This window comes from Phyllobates terribilis, unplaced genomic scaffold (genome assembly GCF_046119375.1).
Source record: "Phyllobates terribilis strain yellow unplaced genomic scaffold, ASM4611937v1 Scaffold_5__5_contigs__length_657084704, whole genome shotgun sequence".
Lineage (NCBI taxonomy): Eukaryota > Metazoa > Chordata > Amphibia > Anura > Dendrobatidae > Phyllobates > Phyllobates terribilis.
The window spans coordinates 387,682,477-387,698,201 of NW_027362765.1; the positions used below are offsets into that span (position 1 = coordinate 387,682,477).

Sequence of the window (15,725 nt, forward strand, 5' to 3'; positions counted from 1 at the left end):
TTTCGGACTGACTGACCTTCATTTCTTAAAGTAATGATGACCACTCGTTTTTCTTTACTTAGCTGCTTTTTTCTTGCCATAATACAAATTCTAACAGTCTATTCAGTAGGACTATCAGCTGTGTATCCACCTAACTTCTGCACAACACAACTGATGGTCCCAACCCCATTTATAAGGCAAGAAATCCCACTTATTAAACCTGACAGGGCACACCTGTGAAGTGAAAAACATTTCCGGTGACTACCTCTTGAAGCTCATCAAGGGAATGCCAAGAGTGTGCAAAGCAGTCATCAAAGCAAAAAGTGGCTACTTTGAAGAACCTAGAATATAAGAAATATTTTCAGTTATTTCACACTTTTTTGTTAAGTATATAATTCATTCATAGTTTTGATGCCTTCAGTGTGAATGTACAATTTTCATAGTCAGGAAAATACAGAAAAATCTTTAAATGAGAAGGTGTGTCCAAACTTTTGGTCTGTACTGATATATATATATATATATATATACACATATATATACACATACACACACACACACATCCCCTGGCAAAAATTATGGAAGCACCGGGCTCGGAGGATGTTCATTCAGTTGTTTAATGTTGTTGAAAAAAAGCAGATCACAGACATGGCACAAAACTAAAGTGATTTCAAATGGCAACTTTAGGGCTTTAAGAAACACTGAAATAAATCAAGATTAAAAATGTGGTACTCTGTAAGGGTAATTTTTTTCAGACCAAGCAGAGGTAAAAAATTATGGAATCACTCAATTCAGAGGAAAAAATTATGGAATCACCCTGTAAATTTTCATTTCCAAAACTAACACCTGCATCAAGTTAGATCTGCTCGTTAGTCTGCATCTAAAAAGGAGTAATCACACCTTGGAGAGCTGTTGCACGAAGTGGACTGACATGAATGATGGCTCCAACACGAGAGATGTCAATTGAAACAAAGGAGAGGATTATCAAACTCTTAAAAGAAGGTAAATCATTACGCAATGTTGCAAAAGATGTTGGTTGTTCACAGTCAGCTGTGTCTAAAATCTGGACCAAATACAAACAACATGGGAAGGTTGTTAAAGGCAAACATACTGGTAGACCAAGGAAGACATAAAAGCGTCAAGACCGCAAACTTAAAGCAATATGTCTCCAAAACAGGAAATGCACAACAAAACAAATGAGGAAACAGGAGTCAATGTCTGTGACCGAACTTTAAGAAACCGCCTAAAGGAAATGGGATTTACATACGGAAACGCTAAACATAAGCCATCATTAACACCTAAACAGAAAAAAAACAAGGTTACAATGGGCTAAGGAAAAGCAATTGTGGACTGTGGATGACTGGATGAAAGTTATATTCAGTGATGAATTGCGAATCTGCATTGGGCAAGGTGATGATGCTGGAACTTTTGTCTGGTGCCGTTCCTATGAGATTTATAAAGATGACTGCATGAACAGAACATGCAAATTTCCACAGTCATTGATGATATGGGGCTGCATGTCAGGCAAGGCACTGGGGAGATGGCTGTCATTACATCTTCAATAAATGCCCAAGTTTACATTGATATTTTGGACAGTTGTCTTATCCCATCAATTGAAAGGATGTTTGGGGATGATGACATCATTTTTCAAGATGATAATGCATCCTGCCATAGAGCAAAAACTGTGAAAACATTCCTTGAAAGAAGACACATAAGGTCAATGTCATGGCCTGCAAATAGTCCGGATCTCAAGCCAATTGAAAATCTTTGGTGGAAGTTGAAGAAAATGGTCCATGACAAGGCTCCAACCTGCAAAGCTGATCTGGCAACAGCAATCAGAGAAAGTTGGAGCCAGATTGATGAAGAGTACTGTTTGTCACTCATTCAGTCCATGCCTCAGAGACTGCAAGCTGATATTAAAGCCAGAGGTGGTGCAACAAAATACTAGTGATGTATTGGAGTGTTCTTTTGTGCTTGTTTTTCATGATTCCATAATTTTTTCGCTCTGTTTGGTCTGAAAAAAAATTACCCTTACAGAGTACCACATTTTTAATCTTGATTTCTTTTAGTGTTTCTTAAAGCCCTAAAGTTGCCATTTAAAATGACTTTAGTTTTGTGCCATGTCTGTGATCTGCTTTTTTTCAACAACATTAAACAACTGAATGAACATCCTCCGAGCCCGGTGATTCAATAATTGTATACATACATACACTATGGTGTATAGATACATATATATATATACATACATATGGTGTATCGATACATATATATGTGTATATAGATACATATGTATTCATATATTGCTGTCTTGTGACATTTCTCATCCATGTGGTGCCGTTACTGTCTTGAGACATTTCTCTGCTGTGTACTGCTACTGGACTTGTGACATTTCTTTTTCATGTGGTGCTATTGCTGTATTGTTGCATTTCTCTTCCATGTGGAGCCATTGCTGACAGCATGAAATGGGAAGGGTTATATATATATGTAATGCCCTTTTATAGTCCCCTGTCTGCCGGACACCTGTGTAATGAATGATCAGACTTACCTGTGGGTGAATTCCTGTTAATTAGCTAAACTTTATCTTTGCTCCTAAAACTGTCACTGGGGTGTACTTATTTTTGCAACACAATCTTGTAGGGATTTGGTAGGAAAAATTACATTTGCAGAATGATTTCCCAGAGAAAATGCTGATTCTAAGCGGAAACTAGAGGTTTTCTGACAAATCTGTGGGGGTGTACTCATTTAGAGGTTACACTGGAGACTATAAATGCTAGGAGGAATTGCTGGGACTTGTACTTCTCCCTGACAGGAAGCCACAGGCAGCCCAGCACGGATCCCGGCCTACAACCCCCAGCACTGGCTCCTGCCTCTGCCCCTTCCCCCGGCTCCTCCATAGAGCTGAGCCTCCACATCCTGCTCCCCGCACTCTACTCACCAGCACAATATATCCCCCAACTGGCGGCAGAAGCACCGCAGCTCCGGCCGGGCATCAGCCAGGATACAGGACTGGAACCCGGAAAGTACAGGAAGAGGGGTGATCCGCCTCATGCTCAGGCTATGTCATTCGCCCATCTACACACAGCCTCCCCTGTTTACAAGTTTAATGGTACATTCCAAAGATACCACGCCCTCCGCTCCCGTCAACTGACGACAAAATATTTTTTCCAAGCCACGCCTTCCAGTCTTCAAAACCACGACGCCATTGGTCACTGGTCACGTGAGTCAAACGCTATTGGTCCAAACTGACCCAACCAGGTTAAACGTTGCTGAGCACTCCTCCCCGCCCTCCACAGGTGATCCGGAAGTCAGGCGGGGGTCGGTCTCGTGATGAGGAGAAGAGGGAGCAGACGGGAGCGGACATGCCGGGATAACGGGCTCTGAGCGGGATGGCGCAGCTCGGGCCTCCGCTGCTGGCCTCGGATTACAGTGACTTCGGGCGGCCGCAGCTGCTGCGGGAGGCGCTCCATGCCCGGCCCGGGGACTGCCGGCTGTTCTGCAGCCCGGACCGGAGACACCTATTCCTCTGGCTGCTGCGGCAGAGAAGGCTGCTGTCCTTCCCGCGGCTGCCGGCAGAGACCCCGTTCCCCGGGGCGCAGCTGGAGCAGAGCTGGCCGGCCCGGGACTCCCCGCAGCTGTGCGGGCTGCTCTTGCCTCAGGTCTCCCCGCAGGACTGGCGGCTGTGTCTGGTGTGGGAGAGCGGCCGGGCGGACGTCTGGAGCCCTCCGCGGGGGGCCGGCGGCCGGAGCTGGCTGCTGCTGCGGAGCCTGGAGCTGTGCAACAGTCCGCGGGCCCGGGTGGTGGCGGTGACCGGCGGCGGAGGAGGAGAGCTGGTGTGGTGCGAGGAGAGAGCCCCGAGCAGGCCGGGAACCCAGCAACCGCCGCCCGGCCGCTCCATGTACTGCGTGTGCCGGAGAGCGCTGCAGCTGTGCGGGAGGCAGGTGAGAACAGTGCCCTATACATGTGCGATATGTACTGTACAGCTATATATATATATATATATATATATATATATATATATATATATATATATATATATTTCATCCGGCCGCTCCATGTACTGCCTGTGCGGGAGACATGTGACAACTATTATATATGTGTATATGTATGTACATACCCTCTCACAGGCCTCTGGCACACACAGTACATGTACACAGTAATAATAAAAAATATATATATATTTCTCACATACGAACTATCTTATAAGAAGGATGCTGAACAATAACTATTATTGACAGCTCCCAATATCAAACGATAAGAATATCGCATGACAATGTCCTTGTGTAGATTCTAGGGGACAGTCAGCGAAGAAAACATCAACTAAAGTGTATAAAAATAAATAATTTTTTATACCAAAACAAAATGTGCAGTATGAAATTGATAACATGGGTAACAAAATCATTACAATAAAGAAGCATGAATCTCCCTTAGGATGCTTTCACACAGATTCCTGGATCCTGTCAGGGCTTGAGGCCAAAAACCAACCTGGAGGCACAGTCTCACCTTGTGAACAAAGAACTGCTCTCATCTGTCTGTTTCCCAACAATCTGCTTACAATGGATAATGACCTCCTGATTATTCTGTGGTCCCACTCTTTGTAAATGACAGACCTGCTGTCTGGGTGGTCTCACCCCCTGATGGCTGTAATACAGTAAGGAATGTCTTGGAGTCTCTGAGCTTTTGTACTTTAAGATACTGTAAACATTGATATGTGCATCTTGATTATCACTTCTAATGCCTTTATGCAAAATGACCAAAGGCTAACTCTTGGCTGCAGAATACAACATGATATGTACCGATCTGCATATCTTATATACACAGCACTGTGCAGGGCAGCTGAGAGGAGGCGGTGCAGCAGCCATAGCTGTGGATACTGTTTAAACAGTCAGGTTTTTGTCATGTAAAAAAAAAATGCCAGAGAAGAATCATTTCTGAACATTTTCTACAATTATAATGTTCACCATAATCTGGTCAAATCCATTGAGTAACAAACTGAAATAATTTTGATTTGGGAAAAATGAAAATAACTAAAATGATGTGGTTGCATAAGTATGAACACCCTCTTATAATTGGGGATGTGGTAGTGTTCAGAGTTCACCAATCACATTTACACCCATGTTACATAATAGCCAGTACACGGTTGCTGTTATTTTACAGGGATTCTGATTAACCCCAGAGGAAGTTTTGCTGTTTCTTAGTTGCGTTTTACATTAAATCGTTAACAGCCGACAACACTGCAAAGTACTGATGTATACAGGGAGGAGGGGGAATGGAAGATCAGCTCACCAGTGAGTAGTGTCCAGGACACAGCTGCAGCGATCTGCTCCGAAGACCTGGGACCAGGCTGAACAGCAAATGTAAAAGTAGAAGTTCCAGCAGAGATCCAAAAAGTAAGAGGATTAAGTTTATTCACAAGGCCGTTAAAACACATGGCAGCAACACAACCAGCTAGTGTGAATACCAGCGCGTTTCGACCACCTAAGGGGTCTTACTCATAAGCCATGAGTAAGACCCCTTAGGTGGTCGAAACGCGTTGGTATTCACACTAGCTGGTTGTGTTGCTGCCATGTATTTTAACGGCTTTGTGAATAAACTTAATCCTCTTTTAACTTTTGGATCTCCACTGGAACTTCTACTTTTAGAACACTGCAAAGGGATCTCATTGCTGAAAGTTCAGTTAAGAGATTTTTTTTTCCAAGGCATTAGCTCTACCATGGAGCATGCATTATAAAGGCATAATCAAGAAGCTGCTTAAGTTTGGCACAACTGTGACCTTACCTAAAACTGGGCATCCAAAAAAAACTGATAAAGGCAAGAATTGATCCAGGAGGCTGTCAAGAAGCCGACATCAACATTAAAGGAGCTGCAGGAATTTCTGGCAAGTCCTGGTTGTGTCGCATATGTGACAGCGGTCTCGTATTGTTCATGTGTTTGGCCTGTGGGGTGGGGTGGCAAGATGGAAGCCTTTTCTTACAAAGAAAACATCAAAGTCCAGCTATGTTTTGCCAAAACCTACATCAAATCTGACAAAAGCTTGTGGAAAAATGTGTGACCAATGTGTAGAACTTCTTGACCATATCTCCAAAAGGTGCAAAGCCAACACTGAGGTCACCACACCCACAGTGAAGCATGCTGGCGGCAGCATTGTGCTTTGGGACTATTTTTTGGCTGCTGAAAGTGGGGCTTTAGTCAATGTGGAGGTAATTATGAATAGTTCCAATCATCAGTCTATTTAGCAACAAAACCTTACTCTGCTACAAAACTGAAGGTAAAGAAAAATGACACTTTTCAGCTCAAAAACGACTTTCAGTGACCTCCAAAAAAATGGCTTCTCCAGAAGATTAAAGTTTTGAAATTGCACAAACTTGAATCCAATTGTATATCTGTGGTGACCTGAAGAAGGCACTGTACACAGGAGATGCCCCTGCAATTTAGATGTGAAGCTACTCCAAGGAAGAGGTGGGGGGTGGGCAAAAATCACCAGTTCTAGATGTGTCCAAAAAGACTGAATGCTGTAATAAATTCATAGGGGACTTTTATTTTTCCACCTGTGTAGGTTTAATCACCCCCTCAATAGATTTGTACACATCATGGGCAACATGAGAGGTGGAAAAAGTTCTAAAATGATTCTTCTTGGTATGATTCCTCCATGTAAAAAAAAAAAAAAAAAAAAAAAAAACTGACATCTTAAGAGGTATCTACATTTTTTTTTTATGTTCGCTACATATATTATATCATTACACACACAGCTGTAGAAGACAGGTGGAAAAATGCTGCATAGTAAGAATGCCTTCAGTAGTTAGTGTTAATTGTTTGTATTTTGTTAATTTTATAAATGATGAACAAAAGCTAAATGTAAATCCCATCAGTATCTGGTGACCGCTCTTTACCTTCATCACTTCTCGTCCCTTGCACAGTAGGGACTTTGCAGTAGGTTGTTCCAAACATATTGGATCACTAACCCCCTATCTTCTGTGTATGAGGCTTGTGCGAATCCTTCTGTCTCTTCATGTGATCCCAGACAGACTGGATGACACGAGATCAGGGCTCTGTGGGTGCCGTATCATCACTTGCAGGACTCCTCCTCCTTCTTTATGACTTTGGGTGGATGTTTGGGGTTGTTGTCCGGCTGCACAATAAATTTGGGACTAATCAGAAGCCTCCTGATATTACATGATGGATAAGTGTCTGCCAGTATTTCTTAGCATTGGCGACACCATTAATCCTCACCACATGTCCATTTGCTAAAATGCAGCCCCATGCAGGAGCCTCCACCGTGCTTCTCTATTTCCTACAGACATATAATATTGTGCCGCTCTACATCCTCTGGAGAACAAACTTCCTTCTGTTACAAATATTCACATTGACTCCTCAGTTCAGAGATCTGACATTTGTCTGTGCCACAATTCCTGTGTTTTCATCCATAGTTGGGTCATCTGGCCTGGCTGAAGGTCTGTTTTTGTTTTCTGCAATTATTTCATGAAAACCACTTCTGGCCAGACGTCTCTGAACATTAGAGGGGTGTAGCTGGGTACCACTTGGTTGCTGACAGTTCTGAGCTGATGGCACTGCTGGATTTAGAAGACAAGTAACATGATGTGTCTGTCATCTGCTGCACTAAGTTTCCTTGGCTAACCACTGTCTATGGTCCTCAATGTTGGGCGTTTCTTGGTGTCCTCCATGCTGAGAAATACAGTGAAATAGTTATCCATCATGTAATATCAGGGAGGCGTCTGATTTTTCGTTTTCCAAATTTTTTTTTTCTTCAGTTGGAGAATGACCCCAAATATCAAGCCAACATCATTAAGGACCAGGAATCCTGGAAGTGGTGATCCACCCCCCACAGATACCTGATATCATCCAGTCTGTATGGGGTCACATGGAGAGACAGAAGGATCTGCACAAGCCTCATACACAGAAGATCTGGGGTCAGTTCTCCAAGATGTTTGGAACAACCTCCTGCTGAGATCCTTCCTAAACTATGTACAAGTGACTAGAAGAAATGATGAATGCATAGGGCGGTCACCAAATACTGATGTGATTTTAGATTTCTATCAATCTTAAAAAGCACTGCTGTCCTGTATAGTGTCCTGCCTGTTGACAAGATCAGAGTTGACTAATGTGGTCTTGAAAAGGAGATGAAGAGCTTTTACTAATAATCTATACCCGGTAGAGGAAGTAGAGTAACACTGATTTTCTTATCACATGTAAACCCATAAATCCCCATTAGATTTGGAGATGTGCAAGCACTCCTCAAAGGGTTGCCATTTTTACCTACCTGTTGTAAGCACTAGGTCTAGCGCGGTCTTTGCTTCTGTCGGTGAAATCTTGAAGAGTTTCTGAACCATATTCTTTTTTTTTTTTGTCTCTTTTGGACCACAGGTGACATTGGGCAGCATGAAGATCGTCCTCCATCACAGCCCCTTGTACTCCATGCTCTCCTCCTCCAACCACATCTTCATGATTCCCGACAGTGACTCTCATCATCCTCTTCTCATATATTCCCTCTTGGAAGACAAGATGACCATGGCCACCCCAACCACAGGGCTCCTCCACAGCAAGGCTCTTGCTGAAGGGGACTATAAGAAGATGCTTCTGGAATACGCCGGCTTACTTTCTTCTCAAACACCCACAGCGATCCTGCATTCGGTGGTTACAGCGACCGGGCAACTGCTGCTGCTGACCACCGCTGGGCAGATATACCTGGTGAATGAGGATGGGGCTGTGAGACGGATCTTTGAGATCGAGACGGGAGCTCAAGTTAAAATGCAGATATTTGGGCAGACCTTGGCTTGTGCTGTGGATAAAACTGTGTTCCTCATAGAGCTCAATACTGGAAGACTCCTGACAAAGCACCTGCTCCATGTTGATGAAGTGTTCTTCCTGCGATTATTGGACACTGAAGATGTCCAGCTGCTCACAAGAGACGGCATCTATACCATAAGCTCTACCACTGGCCCCGACGATGGCAAGTCTGAGCCCTCATTGCTGGATATGGTCTATGAGGAGGCCTGTAAGTACTACCAAAGAAGGAGCCTAAGCAACACCAAGCTGACCGTGGCAGAGTTAAAGAAAGGGGAGATATTCCAAGCACCCATCACCCTGTCTGCCATCCTCAACCACTACCAGAAAGATGACCAATCCGAGAACCAAGCGCAGTATGCAAATCTGATGGGCAACATTAGCAATGAGCTGCAGAGTTTCATCAGTCTGGAGTGCCTCAAGACCTGCATAATTACCGCGTCCAGAGACGACATTGAGAAGTACTGCGAGGAGCTGGTGGATCACGAGGTCACTCGGCTCTTCCAGACCGATATGGACCGGGACTGTCTGTTGTATGTTAACTCCTTGTTCTGCACTTTTCCAAAGGCGGCTTGGATGTCCGTAAGGAATAACTTTCAGTTTCTTCAGAACGGAGATGGTAAACTAGTCATCAGAGCCACTGCCGACTTGTGGAAGAAGGTGCTGTGTCCGCTCCCGCCGGGATCTAGGGACAGCTCTCCTAACGGGGTGTACCCGCTGTTCGAGGTAGTCTGTCAATCTCTGTGCACCTTTAAACCTAAGTGGCTTCCTGTTTTTGTCCAGCATGCCCAGGAATGCGCTGGGCTAGCCTGGAACTTTACTTCCAAAGATAACTGTGAAGGTGCCCCCCTGTATAAAAGGGCCTTATCCGTTCTGGGGAAGCGGAAGAAAAACACTAATGTGGACCTGGAGGTGGACATCCTGCTGGGCAGTGGGCGGCCGCAGGCCATCATCCAGGCCATACATGTACTCATCGGGCTACAACACTGGTCACGGGTCATAGAGGAGACTCTGAAGTTCTCGCGGGTCAGTCCTCGCATCTCTAAGGACATTTTCATCACCCTTCTGTCGGAGTTCGTCAGGCATCGGCACTTGGACTCTTACATCAACGAGCTGTGTGAGATCTGCCCGGAAGAAGTGACTGCCACTGACATCTTGAGGATTGTCCTACATAATCTACCCAAGCTCGAGTCTAATCCTCCTCCGCTATGCTGTGGCGGGGAATATCTGACTATCGGGTTACTCAAACCCATCCTAAATAAAGTGTTGCAGAACCAGATGAGAAGGGACGAGAAGTTCCCAACACTAACGTTTCCTCCGGCCGCTCCACAGCGGGCCAACAAGTGTGTAACTAATAGTTCAGTACAGAACGGGGATGAGCCGTCGCCCACTGACATCTACTCCCCCTATGCGTTATAAGTTATTGCATTGTTTGTTGTCGTAGCGGGGGGCTCATTACTAAAGGACTTTCTGCTGTTTGCAGTGAGGTTTTGTTTTCAGCTTCCATTGCATACTTGTCCCATCACTCGCATTACAGATGTGGCAATCTGATCAAAATTCGGGTCACCGAAGGGCCCCAGTGTTATAGCCTAAATGGTGACCGTATTAAAGAGGGCATCCAGACTTGGACAACCACATGACTTGGTACGTGAGGCTGTGACCCCACTCCCCTAAATCTATCCTCAGAATGGGGGTCCCTTGACCACAGTATTGCCCAGTGAGGTGGCCACCGCATCGTAACAGAGGTGGCCGGTGTGTATGTGGCAGTCTTCATCACATCTATGGGAGTCATACAAGCGATTGCACTGAACGTTTTCTGTAACTCCCATGAAAGTGAACGGAGAGAGACATAGAGGTTTACAACCACCTCTGCAGTCGACCGCCGCCTGGATCTGGTGGTTGTCTCTCCCGTAAAAGCAGTAAATGTCCAAGGGGGGGAACACCATGTCAATGTCGGTCTTCTCCATCTTTGTCAGTTTTCATTGGTTTCTTATTAGATATTTACAGCGGACACAGATCTCCCTACTGTGAGATAAATACCAGTAGCATTTACGAGATATTTACAGCCTGATTTTAACATCACAGTGTGGGGGTCCGATCCTCCCTGATCGCCTGACTGATGGTCTGCATCCTCTTCGTTGTGAGCCCCTTTAAAAACTGATATGCTACTGTTCTCATTTACATGACGCGGACAGACAGAATTCTATGCGCAGGGGATTTGGAGCTGTGTCAGAAAAACAAATATCTGAACACATATATCTGGCAAATTTGAACCTAAAAGAACAACAAAATGGTGTTTTGATTTTTCAGTAAGTCACTTTTAATGTATTTGTCGGAGAATCTAATCCTGCTGCCAGGGTAGTCTCACCTTTCTCTGATGGTTATTCTGTGATAATCAGCTTTGATCTGACTCGTGTGAGACCATAGACTGGCAATATGTGACCCCCTGTTATGTCTGGGGGGGTCTTCTGATCAAGTTTAGATTTGTTCTGATGGCAGGACAGGGGCAGACCCCCTTGGTGGTACCCAAACTCCTCTCCTCTTCATCAGTATTGTTAATTTCTTGTTTTTTGTTTTTTTTTTTAAGTGTTTTACGGAAATAAAGATCAGCAGATGTATTCCAGCATTTCCACGTATATTTCTATTCCTTGCTGTTTTCAGGATCTCTGTGTACTGTCGGTGAACGCCAGTATTCCTGTTTATATCATGGGGCTGAAGAGATCTTGCAGATGCATATACATCTCACAGGTGAGGGTGTGTTAATTGCATCCATCCTAGACAATCAATGCATAAGCCTGTCTACCTGCACTGATCTATTGTAGCAAAGCATCATGAAGGTAAGGTATATGGGACTTGTGGAGGGGTGCACAGACTGGTCTCATTGGCAACAAACCCTCAGTCGTAAGAAGTATTAGATCTGTTTTTAGATCACTGACACCAAGCAGAGATATTGAAAACAGTGAGGAATTAATGCATAAATAGTGATGAGTGCTCCTTACTCGAGTTTTCCTAGGGTGATCGGGTGTGCACGAGTATCGCGGGTGCTGTTTGAGTTTCCGTGGCCGCATGTTTCGTGGCTGTTGCAATCCCTGCATGTTTTGTGGGTGTCTAACAGCCACGAAACATGCGGCCGCGGGGACTCTAACATGTCACATGAGCACCCGCGATAGTCTGTGCATACCTAGGCAAACTTGAGTAACGAGCACTTGCGCTCAACATTATACATAAAGTCTTAAAAAGTTCTTTACATTAAGCCCCAAAACTCTGGTTCACCCCGTCCCTTACCGTAGGTTTGATGGCCATGGGCTCAACTGAAGACTGTTACTGTCCGATTATGTGAGATCTGAACAATATGGATTCCCAGAGACTACCACGAAATACTAATTGTACTCTTCTTCCTGTTCTACGAAGGTCCGCTGGGCCTCCGCGGCTGTGTATAGCAGCACGCGGTGTAGCGAAAGATATCGGTTGTAGCGCAGTGTGGCCGCGTGTAGACGATGCACATTTTTAATATTTCAGTGTTGTATGGTATTATGATAAATAAATACTTTTAAATGTAAGTTTATTGGTGTGTGGTGATTGTCCACAGCGTGTCCATTCAAGATCGCAGTGGTCTCCAACATGCAGCACGCACGGCATGCTGATGGCAAGTGTAGTTCTTGCCTTCGCGAATAGTTACTGGTTGAAGTACATTTTGTCAGTAACACAGGAGCCTGATATTAAATGCCCATGATATTAGTAATGAGTAGAGTGACAAGCCAAGCCTGGCATATCAGAGTGAGGCGACTTATAAGCCATGCCGTACCAACAGCAGCGATGATTTACTCCATAGGCAGAGGAGATCCTTAACTAGGAGTGTACCTTCTAATGATGGAGGCTTGAAAGAAGGAAAGATGACTATTCTGTAGACCAGGGCTGCACATCAGCTGGTTGGAAGACTACAAATCCCAGCATGCCCTGACAACTAGATCATATTATTGGATGGGTTGTGTCTCCCTGTGTTGTACGGAGGTAATGTGACCTTCCCCAAGGAGAAGATAATGGCTTTCCATGAAATGTGACCAGAAATCGATTGACGGGAAATGCTGTAGGAAAGAACGGCTCTGACTGGCGGATAATGAGCGTGGATCGATGAAGCCTGACTGATGCTAACTGCTTCCCGAGGGTCCTGATCGGCTATAATGGTGTCTGTTTAATGTCCGGCACCGCGGCTCCTCAGACATGTCACATGGACTTATAACATTCCACCAAAATTCTGCCACCTCTCGGCCACATTCCCCGCTCGGATCACACAGCAAGAATCTACAAACATGAAACCTGATGGAAGCTGAGATCTAAGGAGCTGTTTGGTGGGACGTCTTACTTGAGATGAGAATATTGATCGAAAAAAAAGACTTGGGTTCATAAAGTACAACCTTTCTCCACCAATTCTAGGGTATTCCTAATGTAGACATTCATGGCATACCCATTTGTGTGATAGGCGTAAGTCCTCTCTCGGGAGGGGCGTACAGTTGGAGAATGGAGGACCTCTGAAGAAGTAGAACACCACTGGAGAAATGGCTGCACATGGATGTAGCTCTATCCATTCACTTCTATGGCAGTTGCAGAAATAGCTGCACTTGTCTAATGATGACTTGTATCTCAGCGTGCGCCATTATCCTGGGGTTTCACAGTGACTTTGGCCACATTTAGAGAAATCGTCCCGGGCTGCTGCTTCAATCGCAAGGATAAACATGTAGCAACAAAATTGAAACGAGTTGGACTTTTTTTCTCGACCGATTCATCAATTGTGACTTTTTTTTAAAAATTGCAAAATTAATGCACTTCACTCTTTCCCAGGAGTAATTTTTATCTACATCAGAATATTTTACAACCTTTTAGACAACAAGCATTTTTTTATTTTGTGCCCGAGACGAAGTCATATGATTGTACGTCTCGCACCGAACATTAAATGCAATCACGGGACTTTACTCTTATGGGATGTACCTTTTAAAAGAGAGATGTTTTGACTCTCCAGCTCCTCCGGAAGTCGCAGTTTCTATGTGACGTGTATAATAAAATGGATGTTGTCTTAAAAAGCGTAAATAGCATTCTAGAAATTCCTAGTGAAGACAAGAGGATGAGTGTGGGGCGTTGATGTCGTCTTTTGCATAAGGCCGATGATGTGAGACGGGTTCATCCGTGCAGGATAATGGGGAGAGGTCGGAGCAATGCGGTGTGTAGTATGACATGAACACATTTGAGGATTTTTATCAAACCTGATGAAATGGAGCTGGAAAAATCTGACTCCATGCTTACAGAAACAGCGCCACTCAGCTGAGTTTATTATTTCAGCCCTATATTGCAAAGTAGATATTAAAGGAAGTCTTTCAGCACAAAATGACTGTTCAAACCAAGCACAGGCACTCAGTGCATCATGGCGTGGCCAAACAGTTGGGTGCTGCTTCCCACCTACTTGTTTTCCATCGTCCTCTTACTTGATGGACAGCTAAGTGTTACAGGAGCCAGAGAATGGCAGACATGGAAAGAAAGGCAGTGGGAAGGTGCAGTGAACTGCTAAGCCAAGGGTGCACCGAGTACCTGTGCTTACTAGAGAGGAGCAAACCCGTACTGTAAGGCTGGGTGGCCAGTGTTGAACTCCGAACAATGACTTCCCCTGGAAGTTCGGGGAGGAGCGAACGAGAGAGACCCTACTTTTCCATCCACAGCTCAGTTTCCCCAGGGTCTGCCAATGAGTGGCAGTAGCGGATCACTGCTGGGATCAGTATAAACTGCAATGTGCACGTGCGCCATTGCTACAGCAGACTGTAGAGACCGGTGACCAGAGGCTTTTTTTTTTAATTATTTTTCTTTCATAAACCTATCCTGGGCATTTTTTGTAAAAATACATACTGCACCAACATCCACATCAGCTCCACTGAAAAGCCAACTCTTTAGCTGTACCTGCAGTTAACATCAATTTATATGATCAGACAGAAGAAATCCAGCGTCTAGGAACTTCATAAAATCATCATTTTTATTAGCTGCGTATAAAAGCAGTATACAAAAAGTCACATCATTGCAGTGATTAAAGACCTGTTGGTCTGAAACGCGTTTGCCACTTAAATCTCCCCCAATGGGGTTGTGACTCTTTGTATACTGCTTATATACCTAATAAAGATGATAATTTTATGAAGTTCCCAGACGCTGGATTTCTTCTGTCTGATCATATTTCCCCTTCGGCACTGCCGGCTTCCGACCCTCGGACTTAAAAACATGAAAGAGTCCACTCACCCGCTTTGAACCTCAAAATTTTTTTTTTTATATACACTGCTCAAAAAAATAAAGGGAACACTCAAATACCACATCCTAGATCTGAATGAATGAAATATTCTCATTGAATACTTTGTTCTGTACAAAGTTGAATGTGCTGACAACAAAATCACACAAAAATCATCAATGGAAATCAAATTGATTAACCAATGGAGGCCTGGATTTGGAGTCACCCTCAAAATTAGAGTGGAAAAACACACTACAGGCTGATCCAACTTTGATGTAATGTCCTTAAAACAAGTCAAAATGAGTCTCAGTATTGTGTGTGGCCTCCACGTGCCTGTGTGACCTCCCTACAACGCCTGGGCATGCTCCTGATGAGGTTGCGGATGGTCTCCTGTGGGATCTCCTCCCAGACCTGGACTAAAGCATCCGCCAACTCCTGGACAGTCTGTGGTGGAACGTGACGTTGGTGGATGGAGCGAGACATGATGTCCCAGATGTGCTCAATCGGATTCAGGTCTGGGGAACGGGCGGGCCAGTCCATAGCTTCAATGCCTTCATCTTGCAGGAACTGCTGACACACTCCAGCCACATGAGGTCTGGCATTGTCCTGCATTAGGAGGAACCCAGGGCCAACCACACCAGCATATGGTCTCACAAGGGGTCTGAGGATCTCATCTCGGTACCTAATGGCA

The 15,725-nt window shown here is 44.6% G+C and overlaps 2 protein-coding genes across 2 annotated transcripts in view; one reads left to right on the forward strand and one right to left on the reverse strand.

Annotated features, from left to right (window-relative positions):
• ARMH3 (armadillo like helical domain containing 3) overlaps positions 1-3,082 on the reverse strand; it is a 70,061-nt gene extending 66,979 nt beyond the window's left edge. Inside the window, exon 1 of the mRNA XM_073684933.1 lies at positions 2,912-3,082. The gene's annotated coding sequence lies outside the window, so the exon portion shown is untranslated. The remainder of the gene's footprint in view (positions 1-2,911) is intronic.
• A 143-nt stretch (positions 3,083-3,225) lies between these two features.
• On the forward strand, positions 3,226-12,335 carry HPS6 (HPS6 biogenesis of lysosomal organelles complex 2 subunit 3). Its single transcript, XM_073684934.1, has 2 exons — positions 3,226-3,914; positions 8,356-12,335. Exons 1-2 carry the CDS (start codon positions 3,363-3,365, stop codon positions 10,192-10,194), a joined length of 2,391 nt encoding a protein of 796 aa, XP_073541035.1. The 5' UTR covers positions 3,226-3,362; the 3' UTR covers positions 10,195-12,335.
• Positions 12,336-15,725: the final 3,390 nt, after the last annotated feature.

Bases quoted from the DNA above. Each gene is read 5' to 3' on its own strand.
- HPS6 (XM_073684934.1), top strand. From the start codon at position 3,363: ATGGCGCAGCTCGGGCCTCCGCTGCTGGCCTCGGATTACAGTGACTTC. The intron at 3,915-8,355 runs GTGAGAACAGTG...TTTGGACCACAG, and splicing joins TGCAGCTGTGCGGGAGGCAG to GTGACATTGGGCAGCATGAA.